The sequence below is a fragment of the Protopterus annectens genome, chromosome 14.part0 (genome assembly GCF_019279795.1).
Source record: "Protopterus annectens isolate FY-2018-M chromosome 14.part0, PAN1.0, whole genome shotgun sequence".
In the NCBI taxonomy this organism is placed as follows: Eukaryota; Metazoa; Chordata; order Ceratodontiformes; family Protopteridae; genus Protopterus; species Protopterus annectens.
The window spans coordinates 383352439-383375959 of NC_056748.1; the positions used below are offsets into that span (position 1 = coordinate 383352439).

The 23521-nt window shown below is 43.2% G+C and overlaps 1 protein-coding gene across 4 annotated transcripts in view; it reads left to right on the top strand.

Moving 5' to 3' along the window:
* P4HA1 (prolyl 4-hydroxylase subunit alpha 1) overlaps positions 1 to 23521 on the top strand; it is a 635357-nt gene that overhangs the window by 518938 nt on the left and 92898 nt on the right. For all 4 annotated transcript variants that reach the window (XM_044056110.1, XM_044056113.1, XM_044056111.1 and 1 more), the window contains exons 13-14: positions 13358 to 13426; positions 14579 to 14675. In XM_044056110.1, coding sequence (XP_043912045.1) covers positions 13358 to 13426; positions 14579 to 14675 — 166 coding nt within the window. The remainder of the gene's footprint in view (positions 1 to 13357; positions 13427 to 14578; positions 14676 to 23521) is intronic.

Genomic DNA, 23521 nt, shown 5'->3' on the forward strand with positions numbered 1-23521 from the left:
TTATACCCCTGACGACCTGACGTCATGGAAGAAGGGACAGCAACCGACGCAGGACCCAAGACTTGGTTAATCAGGCCGACTGAGGGCAACCTGCAAGCACATTACCTAAATGTAATGACTGCAACAGTGAATACACTTGAACATCTACACTTATGGTAAGTGTACACAACTGTACTTTCTCTGCACTTCCCTTTGGCTTATCTACTGCGCCCAGGGTATTCACAAAGTGTCTAGCTCCTGCCATTGCATTTTGCAGGCAGAGAAATATTCAAATATACCCATACCTGGACGATTGTGTAATTCAGGCAGAAAGCCAGGACATTCTATTAAAACATCTGTCATTTGTAAAGAAACTTCTAACCTCGCTGGGTTACACCATAAACAAAAATAAATCTCATCTAGTACCCTGCCAACAGATTGTATTCCTGGGAGCAAACTTGAACACAACTTCCCAGATGGCTTACCTCACGCCAGAGAAACAAGTTTATTTGACAGCCTACTTCAAAGTACTGGCCACAAAGACCGAGCTGTCTGCAAGGAAAGTTTTGCAAGCTATGGGGTTCATGGCCTCTTGCATTCTTCTAATTCCATATGCAAGATTGCATATGAGGAAACTACAATGGTATCTAAAAAGCCTATGGTGTCAACATTCTCAAGACCTGGAATCAATGATTCCTAACATTCCTTGTATAATGACAAGAGTTCCTTTGGTGGGCAGAGGCCTGCCACCTCAACAAGGGGCTCCCTTTCAATCTACCCCCTGCCGCCCAAACCCTGACTACAGATGCATCAGATTATGCATGGGGGGCACACTTGGCAGGGCAGTGCATTCAGGGCAAATGGAACCCGAGTCAGATGCACCTGCATATCAACCAAAAAGAGATGTTAGTTGTATAGAATTCCCTGACAGCCTTCAAGGACCACATCCTTCGAGGACAAATATTGGTAAAGACAGACAACACCACAGTTATGTGGTACATAAACAAGCAGGGGGGAACCCACTCATACCCTTTCTGCAGACTAGCCATGGCTCTGTGGAACACAGCCTTGAGCTAGCAAGTGCACCTACAAGCTCAATTCCTGTAAGGCAAGCTAAATTCACTGGCAGACTAGCTAAGCAGAAATCTCATGGACCCACACGAATAGAAACTGGAACAAAAAATATTCAACATCTTGAGGAACAAATGGGGACTCCAGAGATAGACCTGTTTGGCTCCCCCCAGAACTACCAATTGGACAAATTCTGCACAAGGACTCCCCACAGTCAAGCTTGGAAAGTGGAAGCCCTGTCCTTCACCTGGGAAAGCCTCTCAGTTTATGTCTTTCCCCCTCTGCCTCTCCTCTCGAAGGTTCTGCTAAAGATCAAACGGGACAAACCAAGGACAATTCTTATTGCACCAGACTGGCCTTGCCAGCACTGGTACCCCCTGTTGCGCAGCATGGTACTGCTGGATCCATGGCACCTACCTCAGACACCTTCCCTGCTGTCCCAGCAGGCGGGCTAGATTCTGCACCCTCAGCTTCAAACCCTGAACCTTGCAGCCTGGCTAATTCCTTGAGTTCTCCAATAGTGTCCCTCAGTAAGCAGGTGCTAGAGGTCATTCTGCAAGCAAGAAGATCTAGTACTAAAAAATCCTACGCTGAAAAGTGGAAAAGATACTGTTCCTGGAGCCAGGCCCAGGGTATGGGCACTACGATGCCCAATTTACCTCATTTTCTTCAGTACTTAACAAGGGCCTATCCTTCTCGTCGATTAAAATTCATGCTTCTACAATTTCAGCACATTATAATACTGAACCACCCCTCTTCTCTCACCCACTGTTAAAGCAATTCCTCAGAGGGGCTAAAAATGTAAGACCCCCCCCCCCCAGGCGAGCCCCTATTCCAGCCTGGGACCTTAACTTTGTATTGGAAAAGCTCACTCTCCCTCCATTTGAACCAGCTGCAACTGCAGAGTTGAAATTCCTTTCTTGAAAAACAGATTTCCTTCTAGCCATCAATTCAGCAAGAAGAGTGTCTGAATTACAGGCCCTCATGGCAGTGGAGCCCTTCATCGTCTTCCATGCAGACGGGGTTTTCCTCAGGACCAATCCTTCCTTTATGCCCAAGGTGGTGTCAAGTGTGGCCCTAAATCAGTCCATTCATTTGCCTACCTTTTTTCCTAATCCACAAAACAAAGGAGAACGAATTCTGCACTCTTAGGACGTGCACAGACAACTTAGATTTTATTTGGACAGGACGAGGCCTCTCAGAAAATCTGAACAGCTGCTAGTTGGCTTTGCTGCAGGGACAGAGGGGAAGGCCATTTCAAAGCAAACCATTTCTAAATGGATAGCCCATTGCATTAATTTCTGCTATAAGCACCACGGAAGACCTACCCCACAGGGGATAAGTTCACATTCCACCAGGGCTGCATCTACCTCTACAGCCTTTTTCAGAGGGGTTTCTACCAGGGACATCCTAAAAGCTGCTACCTGGAGCTCGGTTCATATCTTCACCAAGCATTACCACATGCCTATTTTTTTTAAATTCAGAGGTGGTTTTGCCACTGCAGTATTGCAGGGCTTAATAGCTGGTCCTAATGCTCTCCTAACTTCCTCCTCCCTTCCTTAGCTTTGGGAATCTACCCAGATGTAATGACTACAACAGTGAAACACAAAGAACATAGTGCAGATGTGTATACTTACCATAAATGTAGATTTTCAAGTGTATTCACTGTTGCAGTCCTGGTTACCCTCCCTCCAGCCCCCTGACTTCTCTTGGCTCTACCCTTGCTTCTTGTTTTAAGCTTTCTGGTGTATTTACTTTTTGATGGAGGTGTAACATATCATATAATTGCTTCCCATTGTGGGGGCACCTGACGTCTGGGGCAAGAAAAACTGATGTAATGGTGTTGGCTGCATGTTTTATACCCCTGATGACCTGACATCATGGAAGAAGAGACAGCATCCGACACAGGAATCCAAGACTTTGATATTCAGGACGGCTGAGGGCTACCTGCAGGCAGATAACCCAAATGTAATGACTGCAACAGGGAATACACTTGAACATCTACATTTATGGTAAGTGTACACAACTGTACTTTTTCTGCTTTGCTCTTTGCTGTTTCTACAGCCCAGAGAGGATTTACCAAATGCCTAGATCATGTCATACCACTTTGAAGATTTCACAGCATTCAGGTATTCTTTTATTTGGAGGACCTTTTTATTGCATATCCTTCTCCACCTCTTTTTCTGAAGGACCTAAAATTCACTATGCTTCATTGCAGTCCTGGGCTTACTCTAAACTTAAAGTCTTGGGTAGCAGAATTCACATTCTCTCTGACAGCCTTCCTTCCTGTAGTCTGCCTCTCACATATTTCTTTCAGAAGGCTTCTCCAGTTACACATGAATTCTGCAAGAGAGATTAAGAGCCATGAAGTTCATGGGGGTTATATGACTTCACAGGGGGTCAAGCCCCCTTTCATCCACACAACCATTGCAACTTGTATATATGAACTCCAGGGCCCCACTGCAGTGGGGAAAAGGGTAAATTCCCCAATCACCACTGTACTGTGAAGTACATAGAACTGATTCAAAGGAGAAATTTACTCTCTTCCCATCTGTAGTCCAGTCTCAGGGTTGGTATATATAATTTGAAGGGGGGTGTGTGGGGGACATGATGGGGGGGGGGGGCTTGCTGTCTTGCAAAAACGTAGATTTTTTTTTTAATTTCGAGTTTTTAGAAACTCTTATCATATGGTCTTAACCATATGAATTTCGAGTTTCTGAAAACTCGAAGTCATATAAACCCATTCATGGCATCCGCTATTCCTATGATTTGATATGCCAGCCTCCATATGAGGAAGTTGCAGTGGTACCTCAGGACAGTTTGGCTTAAACACTGCAATCCATTAGACTTGCAGATTCCTCTCTTGCCTTGCTTAAGGAAGAAAGGAATTTTAGTGGTGGATCAGCCAGATTTCCCTCAATGTGGAATTACTTTTTCTGACCCCCCCCCCCAACTCCCCAACTCAGGAGTTGTATATGGATGCCTCAAACCTGGCTTGGGGAATTTATTCCAACAATGTCAGGTTTTAAGGGGTTTGGTCTTCTTAAGCATTCACCAAACACATCAGTATCAAGGAGGTGAAGGCCTTAATTTTAGCTCTTAAGTCTCAACATTATCTCTGGTCTCCAGGTCCTCTCAGAGTTTTCACATTTTCACAGACAACATCACAGTTATGTGGTACATAAGGGGGGGGGGGGCAAAATCTATCAGCTTTGCAAATTGATGCTGGTAGCTTGGGACTTTGCCATCAGACATAGTTTGATTCTTCAGGCAATCTGTATTACGTCTTACAGAAACATTGTATCAGTCACATTGAACAGATCCAGGGCAGATCCTTATGAATGGATGTTACACAGTGATGTCTTCCTTAACATTGATCATCTGTGGGGTATTCCTCAAATAGATTAGTCTTATGTCCTTCTATTCCTATGTTGCAGTATTCATACTGTGGGATTTCCAGCCCTCCTGCGATATGACTTCGTCTCCTATACAAAAGCTTAAGCCTGGCTGCTGTAGGTGCATGGGATGTCACAAATAGGGCAATAAAACAGGGACTATAAATGTGACATCTGCACTCACATACCTCAACTTTTTAGCCACAGACGCCATATGCTTCGATCCGCTTCTTAGTCCGAAGACTTCAAAAAAGATAAGTACCCCGTTGGGGGTTTCGTTTTTCTTACTACTTGAGCTTGGTTGCTGTAGGTTTTGTTTTTGCTATTTAGCCGATGTCTGAGTAAAAGAGCAAATGTAATTGCGGGTGTCAGATACAGCATAAGAAATCACATGACAAGTCTGTTTTGCTTAGATGAGGAGCATGACCATAAGGCCAAATCCATTTGTCAGTCATTCCTACCAACAACCCTTTGCAGCTGTCTGGCAGCTTTAAATTTGTATCTTGAGAATCAAAGATTGAAACCCCTTGTTTGCAGGATGTATCCCGAGTTGGCTGCCCAATACGTACAACCGAGGAAGATGGCCAAGATTTCCAGGCCTTCTCCCGATGTTCTTTGTGTTTTACTGTTGCAGTCATCACATTTGGGTTATCCCTGCCAGGGTAGCCCTCGGCCAGCCTGAATACCAGGGGCGTAGTATTTCTGTGTCGGTTGCTGTCACTTCAGGACTGATGTCAGGTCATCAGTAGTATAAAGTAAGGCAGCCAACGCCATTACATCAGACTTTCTTGCCATGGAGCCCAAAGCAGTTTGCACAAGTGCCGGTCGGCCGCTACCTGAGTTTCGTCTTCCGAATTGAAGCTGAAGTCTTCTAAGTACTCCGTTGGGGATCCTTTTTTCTTGCACTAACTGATGTCAGAAAAAGTTAACAATTGTCTCGCCTGTGGAAAGCAAATGCCACACCGAGACTTTCATTCTTACTGCGTCACTTGCTTAGGCCCAGACCACGATGTCCCCCGCTGTCGCTTCTGTGCTTTGTACAATGCCAGAACTGTACATCGTCTGGCCCTTATTGCAGCTAGATATTTTCTCTTACAGTCCTCAAATTCCAATATGGCGTCGGTAAGCCATCCGACAGCAAATCTTCAGAAAAAATGTAATGATAAAGACAGAGACAGACCGCACAGGTCCAAACCTACTGACGACACTCCCATTAAGCTAGTCGTCATTTCTCCGGTCCTCAGTGAGGCGCTTTCGCAGCCCCTGATGCCCGCTTCTGTGGATTTGCAAGCCGCTACTGAGACCCTTTTGGAGTCCGGTATGCTGCAAAACTCTTCTTCAACTAAGGATCCTGCGGTTGTCTCTACCTTAGATGGGTCCAGAGCCGCTGAGCAGGCACTGGCTTCCGAGGAGGTCCTTCGCACTACCGATTCTCGACACAAACTGACGCCTTTTTTTTTGCGACTACCATTCATTGGAAAACTACTGAGTTTCTTAGGCCCAAGTTACGAACCACACCCAAGAAACCAACAACCCAATCTCAGGCACCTGCTTCCTTGCCTCAGTCTCAAATGTTTAAAATGGTGGAAGACCTTATCATGCTGATCAGGGGAAGCCAAGCTACATCTTCCAAGAGAAAAAGAGATCTGTCCCCTGTAGTTTTATCTGAACAGGAGTCCAATAACTCTGATGCATCTGAGTATGAAGACATGCAACCCCTCTCTGCGTATGAGGCTTCTGATGCAGAGGATTCCATTCCTTCAGCCTCTCCCCCAGAGGATTTTTCCTTTGGGGAAACCCTTCACACCTTAAGGGAACATTTCCAATGGGAAAGTCAGGACTACCCTCAGTCTTTAGACTAGAGAGACTCTGGGAATTCTTAGATCTTCCACAGCACAGACCCCTGGCCATTCCCCCAGCCCTGGATGTTGTGGAGGATATTTTCTTGGAATCCAACTTAACTCCTGACACCCTCCCTCCTGCACCCAGAAAACCAGACGTCCCTGACTCACACAAATTTCTTTTTAAAAACTCTACTGCTGACCCTGAGGTAATTTCTCAAGGGCCCAAAGGAATTAAAGCAACCTCTGCTAAGAATCCCACCCCCTCAGATAGGGATTCCCAAGCACTAGACAGATGGGATAAAAAAGCATACACCTCAACTACTAAAAATGTCTTCCTTTCCTGCTTGTGCAGAATCTAAGGAGTTACAAGAGTTAATGCATTCTGCAAGTCAAGTAACTAAACACACCTTTGACTGTGGTTTTAATGCCCTAGAAGCTTCTTACAGGGCAGGAGTCACCAGTTCTGTCCTTAGAAGGCATGCATGGCTTAAGGAACAGCCCTTGCCAGACCATGTTAAATCTATATTGTTGGATGCCCCCTTGCACAACGACAACTTATTTGGCACTAAGGCAGAAGAGGTCTTAAAAAAGATGGAAGAAAAAGCAAAATCTATGCAGACAGTTAAGGATTTCTTACAGGTCTAGCCACCCAAGTTCAGCAGGCATGGTCCCCTCCATGCACTGGTCCTTTCCTGCTCTCACCAGGGCAGTTCAGCCCAGACCCCACAGACAGCAGCCACAGGGAATGCAGCAATCTAAGCAGTGGACTACTTCCACTTCAAAGCCAGTGAGTTCTAACCAACCCCCTTATGGTAAGAACTCACAATGACTTTCCTCCCCCAATCCTCCCTCTGCCCACCTCCACTTACCCCTAGGAGGAAAACTCTTCTTTCTTGCAATCACCTGGGCCACCATTACCAACGACCGCTGGGTTCTCAACAGTGTCCCAGGGATACAAATTTTCTTTCCACACCTTTCCAACTGCAAAGAGTTCACAGATCTACCTCAAAACCAGTGGGCAGAAGTGCAAAAGCAAGTCCTTTCCCTCCTCTCCATGAGGGCAGTAGAGCACGTTCCTGCAGAACAGAAAGGCCAAGGTTTCTACTACAGACTTTTTCTGGTACCCAGGCAAAAGGGCACCTGGCACACCATCCTCGATCTCTCCATTCGAAACAACTTCCTGGTGATCCCTTTGGCTTATCTACTGCTGCCAGAGTTTTCACAAAGTGTCTGGCTCTGGCCATTACCTTTTGCAGACAAAGGAATATCCAGATTTACCCATACTTAGATGACTGCCTGATTCGGGCAGACAGCCAGGAAAAGCTGCTTAAGCACCTGGCCTTTGTAAAGTCCCTGCTAACCTCCCTAGGGTACACAATCAACGAAAAGAAATCCAAATAGGTACTAACCCAAAGGATTATAGTCTTGGGAGCAAGCCTGGACACAGCATCCCAGATGGCATTCCTTACACCAGAAAAGCAAACCTTCCTGACAGCCTACTTCTCTCAACTAGCCACCAGACCCCCAGCTATCTGCAAGGAAAATCCTGCAAGCTCTGGGGTTCATGGCATCTTGCATTCTGCTCTTTCCATATGCCAGACTGCATATGAGGAAACTTCAGTGGTGCCTAAAAAGCCTTTGTTGTCAACACTTTCAAGACCTGGAGACTCTTATACCTATAATACCTTGCCACAGAAAAGATTTTCTTTGGTGGGCAACAGCATGCTCCCTCAACAAAGGACTACCTTTCTCACCACCCCATGCTGCCCAGATCCTCACCACAGATGCATCAGATTATGCCTGGGGTGCACACCTGGACGGCAGGTGCATATAGGGCCAATGGAGCCCACAGCAAATCCATCTGCACATCAACCAAAAAGAGATGATAGCTGTCCAGCATGTCATGATAGCTTTAAAGCTCCTTCTCTCCCCAGGGGCTCTCCTGACTAAAACAGACAACACAACTGTGATGTAGTATATCAACAAGCAGGGAGGGACTCAGTCCTACCCTCTGTGCAGGCTGGCCATGACCCTTTGGCACACAGCCTCTGCCATGCAACTCCATCTATTAGCACAATTCCTACCGGGTTCTCTCAACTCTCTGGCGGACCACTTAAGTAGAAATCTTCTGGAACCACACAAGTGGCAGCTCAACAGAAGAACCTTCCCCCTAATAACTCAGAAATGGGGCACCCCGAAGGTCGACCTTTTTGCCTCCCACACCAACCATCAGTTCAACAGATTTTGCACCAGGGAGCATCACTGCAGGGCTTGGAAAGTGGATGCCCTGTCCTTCCCCTGGGTCAGTCTGTCGGTCTATGCCTTTCCTCCACTACCTCTCATCCCCAGGGTACTGCTCAAAATAAAGGAGGAAAAACCAAGGACAGTTCTTATAGTTCTAGACTGGCCTTGCCAGCACTGGTACCCCTTGCTCCGCAGCCTGTCCCTTCTGCCACCTTGGCATTTCCCTCAGATTTCAAACCTCCTGACCCAGAGGGAAGGGGACTTCATGCATCCCCAATTGCAGACACTCATTTTGGCTGCTTGGCTTATTCCCTAACCCCCGATCAGTCTGCCAACCTCAGCAAGCAGGTTCTAGATGTTCTACATGAGACCAGATGCCCTAGCACTAGGAAGTATTTTACTGACAAATGTAAAAGGTTCTGTACATGGATTCAGGCTAAGGGAGCCAGTATGGCACAGCCCTCCCTCTCATCCTGGATTACTTAGCTGACGTGCTACACAGTGGACTCTCCTTTTCCTCTATTAAAATTCGTGCCTCTGCTATCTCTGCTCATTTTCCCACTGAGCAGCCCCTTTTCTCACACCCTCTGAGCATACAGTTCCTAAGAGGGGCTAGCAACTTGAGGTCACCCAGAAGACCACCAACCCCAGCTTGGGACCTTAACTTTGTATTGGAAAATCTCACCCTACCCCCTTCGAACCTGCCTCTTCAGCAGAGCTAAAATTTCTCTCCTAGAAGACGGCTTTCCTTCTGGCCATCACTTCAGCCAGAAGGATCTCTGAGCTGCAAGCTCTCATGGCTGTGGAACCCTTCATCTTCCATGCTGACAGGGTATCCCTCAGGACTAACCCATCCTTCATGCCCAATGTGGTGTCCAGTGTGGCTCTCAACCAATCCATTCATTTGCCCAACTTTTTCCCTAAACCAAAGAACAAGGGGGAAATATCCTGCTCTCTCTGGATGTGCACAGACAGCTCAGATTCTATCTAGACAGGACTAAATCCTTCAGAAAGTCTGATCAATTGCTGGTTAGCTTTTTGCTGCTGGGGCAGAGGGCAAAGCCATCTCCAAACAAACCATCTCCAAATGGATAGCACACTGCATCCATTTCTGTTACAGACAACGCAGAAAACCTCCCCCGAAGGGGGTCAGGACTCAGTCCACCAGAGCAGCCTCCACCTCTGCAGCTTTCCTCAGAGGAGTCCCCACTAGGGACATCCTGGAGGCTGCCATCTGGACATCTGTTCACACCTTCACCAAACATTACCACCTGCCTATCTTCTTCACATCCAGGGCAGAGTTTGGCTCTGCAGTCTTGCAGGACATCCTAGCCATCCCCTAGTTTCCTCTACTACCTCCACCCTTTTCCTCAGCTTTGGGAATCAAACCAAATGTGATGACTGCAACAGTGAAACATGAAGAACATAGTACAGTTGTGTGCACTTACCATAAATGTAGATGTTCGAGTGTATTTACTGTTGCAGTCCTGGTTTCCCTCCCTCCATCCCCCTCTTTTTTCTTTTCTTTCCTTACATGGGACATATTGGTATTTACTTTCTACTGGTGGGGTTCTTCCACCAGAACCTGGCTCCCACTTGGGGGCTCCTGATTGGTTAGGGCAAGAAAAACTGATGTATGGCGTCGGCTGCCTTACTTTATACTGCTGACGACCTGATGTCAGACCTGAAACGACAGCAACTGACGCAGAAATACTAAGCCTCTGGTATTTGGACCAGCCAAGGGCTACCCTGGCAGGGATAACCCAAATGTGATGACTGCAACAGTGAATACACTCGAACAGCTACATTTATGGTAAGTATACACAACTGTACCAAGAACAGAGACACCCACGAAATTATCCACAAAATCTCTGGCACAATGAAGGTTCTCCTATATCCAGTGAAGGCAGGCAAACCACTCGAGGAAGTAGCAAACACTTTTATTATTTAAAAATCACATCAAAAAGCAAAAACAAGGGTCGATTAAGCGCTTTCGTCTCCTATTACGGAGACTTCATCAGAATAACTATTACCCCTCGACCGTTCCTTTTATACAGTCATAATTTTCATTAATTGTCAATCAATTGTCAATAATTAGAAACCATCTACGTTAAAGCCATAGTGCTCCCTATAGACACTGAATTCTGGTATTTGTTAAATACCAGTTCATTTTAAAATCATGTTAAATAATTAAAAAGAATTGCTGAAACTAAAAACTAGAAACTAGAAATAGTACAAAATCATAGGGTGCTGCTTAACAGGAAGCTTACATTGCTTTTGAGAACTTGTAATGCATGTCATAAATAAGTTATTAATAAATTTACATTTTAATATGTTTTTATCAAACTTTCAAGGACCTATACTAGAATTCCAGGGACATATGCTCGTAAATACATATATAAACATATATAAACATATATAAACAATATGAACAATATAAACAGTATAAAACTCCACACAACCATACAATAAAAGATACACTTTAAAAGAAGGAGGTATGTGTGTCATTTCACATTACTAAAGTTTGTATTAAACATTTAATAGTTAAAACCCCTTGAAAGTTTGATAAAAACATATTAAAATGTAAATTTATTAATAACTTATTTATGACATGCATTACAAGTTCTCAAAAGCAATGTAAGCTTCCTGTTAAGCAGCACCCTATGATTTTGTACTATTTCTAGTTTCTAGTTTTTAGTTTCAGCAATTCTTTTTAATTATTTAACATGGTTTTAAAATGAACTGGTATTTAACAAATACCAGAATTCAGTGTCTATAGGGAGCACTATGGCTTTAACGTAGATGGTTTCTAATTATTGACAATTGATTGACAATTAATGAAAATTATGACTGTATAAAAGGAACGGTCGAGGGGTAATAGTTATTCTGATGAAGTCTCCGTAATAGGAGACGAAAGCGCTTAATCGACCCTTGTTTTTGCTTTTTGATGTGATTTTTAAATAATAAAAGTGTTTGCTACTTCCTCGAGTGGTTTGCCTGCCTTCACTGGATATAGGAGAACCTTCATTGTGCCGGAGATTTTGTGGATATACACAACTGTACTTTCTCAAAGAGTATACTATCTTTTTATGAGGTAACCACACCAGTGTCGCCGAAGCTTTCTACAGATGGACTACTGTTTGCCAGCGCAGCTTATCCCCTTTCCCTACCCTTGCTGATATTTTGGCCAGTATACAGAGCAGAGCAGCATATTAGCACAGAAGTTTAAACAATAATACAATATGTTTTTATGAGTTACTTAAAGCCATAACAGCAGAATACAACACAATGAGATGAAGATTAGTAAGGTGTAAGCTACCTTGCTCAGTAGCCAATGAGTAAGATGCATTATACTTTACTAAGCTGATTTTAACAAGGTATATTACACCCACCTAAGCTGCTTTTCCATATCGCATGCTAAACATTACTTTCCCTAGTCTAGCTGATCCTGTTACCTGCAGTCCAAAACTGCATTAAACATTGTGGTCTATGTGCTCAAAGACATCTTTAGCAAAGAGTTAGGTTTGTGCTTGTGTGCAGTTTCAGTAGTTTCAGTATACCACCATTAAGAATCATAAGACTTGTCTATGTATCATGGCACTTAAAGTGGTGTGCAAAACATGCTGCACACAATGCATGTCCATTTCAGCATACTGAGTCTATGAATAGCCTAGCCTATTGATATGAAGACTTGAACTGTATGCCAAAGTAGTTAGCTAACATTTATTAACTGCACAGGTCTGAGCTAAATGCGTAATGAATGAAGAATGTGAAATGAGTTAAATGACATTATGAGAAAACAAAAAAAAGACTAAAAGTGAAGCTATATTAAATGGACATTTATGTAGATGCCTAAGCTTAAACATAACTAAATATCTTAACCCTGTTGCTTTCCTGACCACATACAGCCTGTCACATAATGCCAGGACTTGTAACCAGCCACTGGTTTCACACTTGCACACCATCTAAAGGGACATGTGAGAGTATGCATGTATAGATACCGTTGTAAACATCCTCACATCATTGGCATTAAACTCGCTGAGAACAAAAAAGGTAGAAAATCTATCTACGAAAGTTTGAAGCAGCCAAAAAACACTCGTACACTCCAGGTAATGTGGAGGCTGAGCCACTCACACCGCCTGCTACTTGTGCCTGCCAACTCTGAAGTCATACAAGAGCGGGGACAAGAAAAAAAAACGCTAAATCCTGTTGTTGGCTTTTTTCGCATTGAGTTCAGTCCTAAAGAGTTAATTGTTTTGAGGTGACTCGGCTAAATCAGCCAGATGGTTCACAATTCAACAAAAAAGACATTTGACGAATAACATGGAAATGTATATATGTCTGTATATGCACATATGTATAGTGGTATGTGCATGCGCACTCATGCACAAGAGCAGGTATATGTATGGGAGTGAGAGAGAAAGAAGCATCCAACACACACACACATATGTATATGTACATATACATGTGCGAATGACACATGGAGGATGAAACAGTTTTTTTTTTTTTTTTTTTACATTTAGCAAAACTGAGCATCGTATTAAATTGATGAAAAGGAAGCTGTTCTGGGAGAAAATGCTTGTTTCTTAAAGACTGCATGTTTTCTTCGGCTTCCCTGAATGAACAATCTTTGAATCTAAAGTTAAGTTTGTTATTATAAGGTATATCCTGATGCACAGACTATCCTTATAGCTGAGGGTTAACACTTTTATAATATGCTAGCTGTTGGGCATCTTCAGTGTGATTGACAGTAACTAAATAACTAACCATTTTAGTGCTTTGGTGCTACCTGGATAGCTAGATATTATTTTTTTATGCTTGTAGATGAGTGAAGTGCCAGCAGGTGGCGCTACAGTCTTTACAGAAGTTGGAGCAGCTGTATGGCCTATAAAGGTAAGTTTGTCCTGTTCATTCTTTATTCTGCCTTGCTGAGTGACAAGTCAGTGAATTTAATCTGATTCTGTTTTTTCAGTGAGATAGCAAAAACTAAATGCTATGGTTTCAGTAAGGTGTCACTTTGGTAAAAAAATTAGACATAATGGTGTAAAACATTTATTTGTTGCAACCTGGAACAGCTGTTTCTAGTTCATAGGTTGGTACTAGGCTATCGGCCCTAGGGCCTATACAAGCCTTGCCATAACAATTCCCTGGATATTTCTTCCCACACTATTTACTTCTCTGGACCCCTGTCTAGCAGGGCGACTGACATGATCCCAGGGATGAATGTCCTATCTCCCATCCAATCTTCAAGGTTCCTTTTGAAGAGGGCCAAGGAGGCGGTCTGCTAGTTAGTTTCTTTTTCACTTTAATTTGCAGGGTTTTTTTTGTATACACAGACATGTAGGTATGCAAGTGACTGTGGCACAAGAGTGATTCTTTTTTGTAAATAAAGATTATGAATAACATTTGGAAGCAGCAGAGTCACAAGGATGGCCAGGCAATAGGAAGCTACTGATGGGCCACAAATTCAATACCGATATTTATTTTTAAAAGCTGCAAGTCGTATCATGGCTTCTTAAATGACTGCTGGTACTGAAGTCTTTCAGCTGTTTAATAGCTTAGTGTGTCAGTAGCTGTAGCAAGGGGGCACCAGTTTGAGGACTTGCTCGGGCACTAGATGACCTAGTCATGGCTCTGGGGAGAGAAGGTCCATGGAGATTCAGGCAGGATAATAGCCATCCCAAAAGTCTGAGATACAGGTAGGTACTTCAGCTAACTGACATGTTTACAGTGGCTGCAACCAAACTGTTTAATTCTTGTTGCACTGTTAATCACTTGTTTTAGAACAGAGTCTAACAAAATATATTTCTTAAACTTAATTTGACACTAAGTTAAAAAGTGTCCGTTTTTATTCATATTTCCACTGTAGTTATAGAGATCTGCTAGTAATAGTCAAGCTAAGTTTAGAGGGAAGCCAACATCAAAATTGAAAAACAAAAGAAGCAAAGCTAGCTTACAACAGGCAGCTGAAAAACATATTACAGAGTAGCTGGTACAAACTTCAAAATTATTTTGCATACTGAATAAAATTGTGTATATTTTTAGGGTTCTGCAGTATTCTGGTACAACTTGTTTCAAAGTGGAGAAGGAGATTACAGCACAAGGCATGCAGCCTGCCCAGTGTTAGTAGGAAGTAAATGGGGTAAGTATGGCACTGGTTCTCATTTCTTTTTTGTGCACTGTAGTATTTGTATTATAAGCTAGCCTTAAAGTGGGAACTTATAGGTAGTGTATTAGCACACTGTGTAAGTCATGAAAATATATTGGATATATTTAGCATATGCACATAGATTAAGCTAAAATATCCCCAGCTGGTTTGAAATCTTTATTACAGAAACAGTGTTATATGAATGGGCTAAATCCAGAAAAGCTTTGAAATTATTATGTGGTAGAGAGTAACCAAACTACTTGTAAGAAACTGCACCGGAAATTGGATAGAAAATTAATGCAAAACAGAGTTGTGATAAAGTCATTCCCTGGCAGCCCTGTTTATCACAAGTTCTGATGGTAATGTGAGAGAAATTGAGATGGATGTCCTTCTAGTCCCATGTTGCAGTATTCATAACCTTTGGATTATTCTCTGCTTAGCTACCTGAACGTCTGGCCAGTATACAAAAGCTTTAGTCACTGCAAGGTACGTGGGATGTCTGACGATGGCTATTTGGGACATTTAGGATCACAGTGCAATACACAGGTCAACATATGTTTATGTGTAATGAAATTGTTTCACCAAATTGCATTTAAGCAAGCACATTTAATGAAAAAAGTGCTTGAGATGGAATTTATTGACAACTACCAGAACCACAGTTCACTGAAAGAGGATTCACAATATCTCATACAGAAAAATAATGATGTCCTTCTATTTAGTGTTACAGCATTCTTTACATATGGGTTGTATTCCGTCCATCAACCCAACGTCTGGCCTGTATACAAAAGCTTAGAGCCACTGTTTGTAAGTGGGACATCGCATGAAGGCACAGTCGTCCGCCATAAGAGACGTCCGCATGTACAATCTTCAGAACTTTTTCCCCACCATTCGGAAAGGTTGACTTGTATGTTCAGTCTACCATTGGAGACCGTTGGTGCCATCTTCCAGCTTCAAATAAGTACCCAATAGGGGATTTATTATACAGCTACTGCCTTTTGTTTTTGTTAATGTCATCCAGAAAGGGCAGTTGTAGGTGTGGAAGGCAAATTCCACATAAAAATAGTCACAAGCTTTACTTGTTTTGCTTAGGGACTAATCACTACCACCGAGCCTGCTCTATTTGTCATGCCTTTGCTCCTAAAACATTGCACATTCATCTGTTTGCCTTGAATCTGTGTTTAGAAAACCAGAGACTCAAACTTCTGGCTAGGGACGCTATGGAAGGTTCCACAAGTGCTTTTGAGCCATCTGTTAAGAGGACGGTTAGCAAGGCTAGGCCCAAATCCTCTTTAGCTACACCTACTCCCTCCAACATACCCCTGAGGTTGATGAAAACCCGGCAGTGCGAACAGAGATGGGGTCTGCTCCCTCAGCTGCCAGGAGTCCAGATCCTAGCATGTCAGAGGCTATGAAGACATCTGGTTTGGATGACTTGGTGGAACCGCGGCTCATTATGGCAGAACACTGGGGCTGTGTGAAGATAGGTGAAGGCTGCCAGCCTAGCCAGATGGAATTCTGTAGATAATTCTGTCATTTGTAAATACTAATGTAAGCCACAGGTTTGTTCTCTTAAATGTGAAAAGACTGCATTGAATATTGAACTGAAAAAATGTAACAATAGTGCACTCTGCTGTAAGAACAGTAAGTCAAGCATTTCATGACGGTCTTTGATGTCAAAATTCGAAGCAGGTATGTCTAGAGGGAGGCATCCTGCCTATTGTTTTAAGACCAGAGTTAATGGCTAGAGTTTGCATGTATAAATGTCCTTTATTGCTCTAGTTTCTGACCAGGTGTAAAGAATGTAAATGTAGTTTCTGTTAGCCTGGGAACACCAGAGCCTGGGAACACCAGAGAAATGTGAAGAGTGATGTCATGTGAAGCAGCTCTGTGTTATTAACTTAAAGAGAGAGAATCAGAGAGCTCAGAGCATTTTGTCTTGAACATCCATCTCAGCACTGCCTGTTTCTATAGATAAGTTATTTAGAACTGTGTTTTCTTTTAGAGATAGCTATGAAATAGGAAGAGTAGACTAGTTTGTTTTTCTGTGAGGTCAGAACTTTTCTACCATATTATTTTAAGTATTTCTGTGTGGTCTCTGAACTCTTCACTAGCGCTGTGTAGTAAGAAGTATTGTCTTGTGTTTTTATTAATTATTAACTATTTTTAAAACTTTCAACTGTGGCTACTTTATGTAGAGTTAATTTAAGCTCTAGAGTACATTGCAAGTATATAGTGATACTGTACCAAGTCACTCTAAAGCCTTGACTGTTCAGTCACACTTACCATTGGGATAATAATATTGCACAGTAATAATTGGACACTATTTCAGAAGGGCCTTTGAGAAGCTGATATTAGTGGGTGGTGGCAGCTGGTACTACCTCTTAGACTGGGTAGAAAAGGGGCATAGCTGGAGAACCTGTGCCAGTCTTCCCCAGGAGTGTCTATGTGGTTGTATAAAACTCTTATCTCAAAAAGTGTGTGTGTGTGTCAGCTACTTGGGCAGGGACACGAAACACTGATTGGACAGAGAGTGTGCTGGAGGTTTTAGCTTGCCCACTAGGCTGAGATCAGGATCCTATAGCTGTGCCATTGGAGAGTCTTATTGGGGACCTGGAAAGAAAGGGAGATACCAGCCCCAGACTGACTGTGATCTCTGTGTGCTGTCAAGGGAAATTGTACTTTACTATGTGTGTATTTATTATCTTTCCCTATATGGACGCCCCTCACTGGTGTTAGTGGTGAGGATTGAGGCTCCTTGATTGCTGGCCTAGTGCACGGGCATCAGAGGCTGTTCTAGCACCTTTGTCTAGGGAGGTGTCGGAGGCAAGGTCTACATCCATTATATGTTCATCGTGTTACACTGCTGCAGTCATCACACTTGGGTTATCCTGCCATCAGGCGGTCCCGCAGTCGGTCAGAGTTCCAAAGTCTTGGTCCGGCGACGGTTGCTGTTGCTTCTTCCCTGACGTCAGTGTGCCAGGGGTATATAAGAGGCATCCAACGCCATTTTCTCTTTCTTGCCGCGCGGTGCCCGAAGCAGAAGCAGTTCGCAAGTGCCGGTCGGCCGACTCCTGAGATTTTCAAATCGAATTTCAGATCGAAGTCTTCAATAAAGCTAAGTACCCCGTTGGGGAACCTTTTCTTGCCTCAGTCCGATGTCAGAAAAAGTTAACAGTTGCATTTCTTGTGGGAAGCAAATACCTCATAAGGACTTTCATTCTTATTGCATTCCTTGCCTAGGCCCAAACCACGACGTCACAGGTTGTCAGTTTTGTGCTAGGTTTAACAAATGTACTATTAAACGTCGGTTTGATTTCGCCCGACATTATTTTGGTAGGAAATTTAGTTATACCATGCCGGCGCCTTTGTCTAGGGAGGTGTCGGAGGCAAGGCCTACATCCATTATTTCTCCCCAGTGGGAAAAACATGTTAAAAAGAAGCAAAAAAACTAAGCATTTTCCTGCTCCTCCTTACTCCTACCTTGGATTGGGAATTTTTTTGCATGGTCTCATTAAGGCTCTGATGGCTCTGTGACACCCCTGCACTGGCCCAGTAGTCAAGGAGCCTCAATCCTCATGACTAGCACCAGTGAGGGAAGTATACATTGGGAGGATGTCAAGTACACACACAGTAAAGTTCAATTTCCCTTAAGAGCACACAGAGATCAGTCAGTCTGGAGCTGGTTTCTGCCTCTTTCTCCAGATCCCCAATAAGACTCCACTAGCACAGCTGTAGAGTTAAGATCTCAGCCAAGTGGTCAAGCCAAAACTTCCAGCACCCTCTCTCCAACCAGTGCTTCATGTCCCTGTCCAAGTAGCTGACTCACTCACTCACTCACTCACTCTCACAGACACACACACACACACACACACACACACACACACACACACACACACACACACACACACACACTCTTTGAGATTTGATTTATATACAAACACACAGACACTCCTGGGGAAGGCTGGCACAGGTGTACTAGCTATACCTCCTTCTGCCCAGACTATAAGGTAGTTATCACTGCCAACAACCACTACTTATCAGCTACTCTAAGGCCCTTACAAAGGGTGCCCAGTCCTACTGTGTAATGTTACTGTTATCCAAATGGTAAGTGTGACCAAGCGCAAGGCTATTGGAGTGGCCTATACAGTGTCACCAAATACATATGCAAGTACTGTAAGAGCTTAACTATCTCTAAACAAACGAGTCACAATTAAAAGGTTTAAATATATTTAATAATAAAAGAGCAAGACAATACTCAAACAATACAGTAACTACAGAGTTCAGAATCACAAGAAATATTTTAAAACAGCATTGCAGGACAGTCTCAAATAAATACAGAAAGCATCTAAACTAATCTTATATTCCTAACTATAGCTAAAAGAAATTACTGTACCTTAAACTTAGTTACAGACCAAGGCAGAATTGCTGAAGATGGATATTTCCAGGTCCAAGACCAGATACAAAATGCACAGTCTTTCTCTCTGAGAGAGTTCTTAAATTAATATCACATATTACTGCTGGGTTAACCTGGATGACATCACTCTTTAAAATCCTGCTTTTAGTTCCCGGGCTAACAGAAACTAAGAATTTTAGCATCTCTGTGTGAGAAGTACATATCTCTCAGAAGTTTGCATAGAACTGGAAGTCCTAAAACAATTAAACACTTTTACATTTTAAATGTAGTAATTATTTCTGTTTCAAGCCAGTAGAAACACCTCTAGCTCTAGACATAGTTTTAGTACAGCAAGCAGACACAGAGATAGCATAGTTGTAAAACATTTTACTTTTCATCTTATTTTCTTGACGTTTTGCAAGTTAACTCTGTATGTTTCAGCTTCTACTATTAAAACATACATTTGCATAGGTGTATAGTTTATATACATTTATGTTCTTTTCCAGTAGGGTACACTGTGGTTACATTTTATCTCAGTACTTTACACACATTTCTGCACCAGTAGTTTAATATCACATAACGTATAGATGTTCTTTTTATTTCACTGTTGCAGTCATTACATTTGGGTAATCTGCTGGCAGGTTGCCCTCAGTCGGCCTGAATTCCAAAGTTTTGGGTCCTGCGTCATTTACTGTCTTCTCTTCCATGACGTCAGGTCATCAGGGGTATAAAACATGCAGCCAACGCCATTTTCTTTAGTCTTTCTTGCCGTGCGGTGCCTGAAGCAGAAGCATTTCGCAAGTGCCGGTTGGCCGACTACCGAAATATTCGTGTTTGAGTTTCAGAACCGAAGTCTTCAATAAAGCTAAATACCCCATTGGGGAAACTTTTTTTTTGCTTTTTACCAATGTCAGAAAAAGTTAATAATTGAATTACTTGTGGGAAGCAAATACCTCATAAGGATTTCCATTTATACTGTATTCCTTGCCTAGGCCCTGATCACAACGTGCCTGGCTGTCAGTTTTGTGCTAGATTTAACCAACGCACTATTAAGCGTCGGTATATTTTTGCATCTGAGTATTTTGGAAACAGATTTAACTACCCAGAGATGTTGTCGGATAGCAATCCGACTACCGGAGTACATAAAAAACACAAAGAAAAGGACAGAGAAAGGCAGTCTAGATCCAAAACCGACGAAGCTTCTCCTAAGCCAGTCGCCGGTTCGCCGGTACTCAGTGAGGTGCTTTTGCAGCCCCTGATACCCACTACCTTCGAGTCGCAGGCCTCTGCCGACACCCATGTGGAGTCCGGCATGCCGCAAGATACTCAAGGTATTGGACCGATGGATGTATCTCCCTTGGATGGGTCCAGAGCCGCTGAGCAGGCACCGGCTTCTGAGGGTGTATTCAGACCGCAACATTTTTATATCAAACCGAAAGTTGCAAAACCAAAGGCAAAGACAACTTCTAAAACTAAAAAACTGACTCCTGAGTCACGTGCACAGGCCTCTATGCCTAAAAAACAGAAGATCAAAATGGCTGAAGACCTTATTACCTTGATCAGGGGTACCCATCCCCCTCCAGATAAAAGGCCTAGGCAAGACACTGACTATGAATATTCAGATCAGGTTTCTATTTCTTCTGATTTCTCTTCTGATCAGGAATTATCTTTACCTCCCTATGAGGATTCTGATGCTGAGGAGTCTATTCCATCTGCATCTCCTCCTGAGGGTTTTTCATTTGGGGAAACCTTGCATACTTTGAATACCTTGATCAGGGGTACCCATCCCCCTCCAGATAAAAGGCCTAGGCAAGACACTGACTATGAATCTTCAGATCAGGTTTCTATTTCTTCTGATTTCTCTTCTGATCAGGAATTATCTTTACCTCCCTATGAGGATTCTGATGCTGAGGAGTCTATTCCATCTGCATCTCCTCCTGAGGGTTTTTCATTTGGGGAAACCTTGCATACTTTGAGGGAGCATTTTCACTGGTAGAGTCAAGACTTCTCAGAATCAAAAAAGAGGCTCAGGGATTTCCTCCTTCTCCCTCAGCACAAGCCTTTAGCCATTCCCCCTGTGTTAGACATTGTGGATGATGTTTTTTCGGAGTCAAGCCTGACCCCTGACTCTCTACCTCCATCTCGCAGTAAGCCTGACAGGTATTACAGGGTCCCTGACTCTCTCAAATTTTTATTTAGAAACCCTGCTGCTGATCCTGAAACTATTTCACAAGGCCCAAAGGGAGTTAAGGCCTCAACAGCAAAAAACCCTACTCCCTCTGACAGAAATTCTAGGGCGCTGGACAGATGGGGAAAAAGGTTTATACATCTGCAACCTTGGCAATCAGGGCCTTAAACTGTCAATTTCATATGCTTAAGTACCAACAACATGTTATGGGATTGCTGAAACAGAAAATGATGTTGATTTCAGAATGTGCAGAAAGTAAGGAATTGCAGGAATTATTGCATGCAGCTGAACAAGTTGGAAAGCATACTTTGCAATGTGGTTTTGATTCTTTAGAGGCTTCCTGCAGGGCCGCAGTTTCACATCTGTGATTAGGAGGCATGCCTGGTTAAAGGAACAAAATTTGTCTGATCATGTTAAAGCTAAATTGCTAGATGTACCTTTACAGCATGATTCTCTGTTTGGTATTAAGGCAGAAGAGGTTTTAAAGAAAATGGAAGACAAAGCTAAGTCTATGCAAACTGTTAAAGATTTCTTACAAGTGCAGCCACCTAGATTCAGTAGACACTAGCCTACAAAAAATTGGTCCTTTCCTGTGTCAGACAGAGCTCAAAGGGGCAAATCCAGATGCCCTAAGGGTTCCAGGTACCAGGCTCAAGACTCATACAGGTCAAAGCAATGAGGTGCATCCATCTCCAAATCTGGAGGAGATAAAGCGCAAACCTACAGAAAGCAATCCCAATGACTTCCCTCTGCCTACACCAAGCACTTATCTTTTGGCAGCACCCATAGGGGGAAAATTAGCACTTTCTGCTCAAAATTGTCAGTTAATAACCCAGGACAAGTGGGTACTGAACATCGTATCACAGGGATACAGATTCCATTTCCACTCTCTGCCAATGACAAATGGTTGGCCAGACCTGCCAAACAACCAATGGGCAGAGGCACAAAAACAGGTTACGTCCCTCATGGATATGGGGGTCATTCAGGCAGTACCAGAACAGGAAAAAGGACAAGGTTTTTACTTAAGACTGTTCTTGGTACCCAGAAAGGACAAGGCCTGGCAGCCAGTACTGGATTTATCGATTTTGAACACATTCCTGGACATTCCAAAATTGAAAATGCTCACTTTGCAACAGCTTCTGCCCATGCTGGGCAAGAATGCTTGGCTGGTGACTTTAGACTTAAAAGAGGCATACCTGCATGTCCCAATAAGACAGTCGTGCAGAAGATACCTCAGATTCAAGGCTGGCTTAATGCATTACCAATTCTCTGCACTGCCCTTTGGCTTATCTACTGTGCCTGGGGTCTTTACAAAATGCCTGGCACCAGTAATTGCATTTTGCAGGCAAAGAAGTATACAAATATATCCTTACTTGGACGACTGTCTCATTCAAGCAGAGAACAAGGACACTCTTCTACGACACCTGGCATTTGTGAAAAGGCTTCTAGCATGCCTAGGGTACACAATAAACGAAAATAAATCACAACTGATCCCCTCTCAAAAGATAACATTCCTGGGTGCAAGCTTGAATACAGCTGCCCAGATGGCTCACCTCACGCCAGACAAACAAAGGCAACTGACTACTTACTTCAAACTGATGGCAACAAAAGCACAGTCTTCTGCAAGACAAATTCTGCAGGCTCTATGCTACATGGCATCCTGCATCGTACTAATTCCATATGCAAGACTGCATATGAGGAAACTTCAATGGTACCTAAAAAGTTTATGGAGTCAACATTCACACAGTTTGGAAACAATGATTCCTCTCATCCCCTGCCTGGAACAGGAGTTTCTATGGTGGGCAAAGGCCTGTCACCAAAACATGAAACGGCCCTTCACTCTACCCCCTGCCAGGTAAACCTTAACAGACACATCAGATTATGCCTGGAGGGCCCACGTGACAGGATGATGCATTCAGGGCATATGGGCACCAAATCAAATGCATCTACATATCAACCAGAAAGAGATGCTAGCTGTTCAACATGCCCTAACATCCTTCAAGGACTTACTTCATCCAGGACAACTACTGATAAAGATGGACAACACCACAGTCATGTGGTATATAAATAAGCAAGGGGGCACACACTCATTACCCCCATTGCAGATTAGCCATGGCACTGTGGGACACAGCTTTGACCTACCAAATAAATCTTCAAGCTCAATTCCTGCCAGGAAAACAGAACACTCTGGCAGACGACTTAAGCAGAAACCTTATGGATCCTCATGAGTGGAAACTAAATCCACAAGTGTTCAGCCTG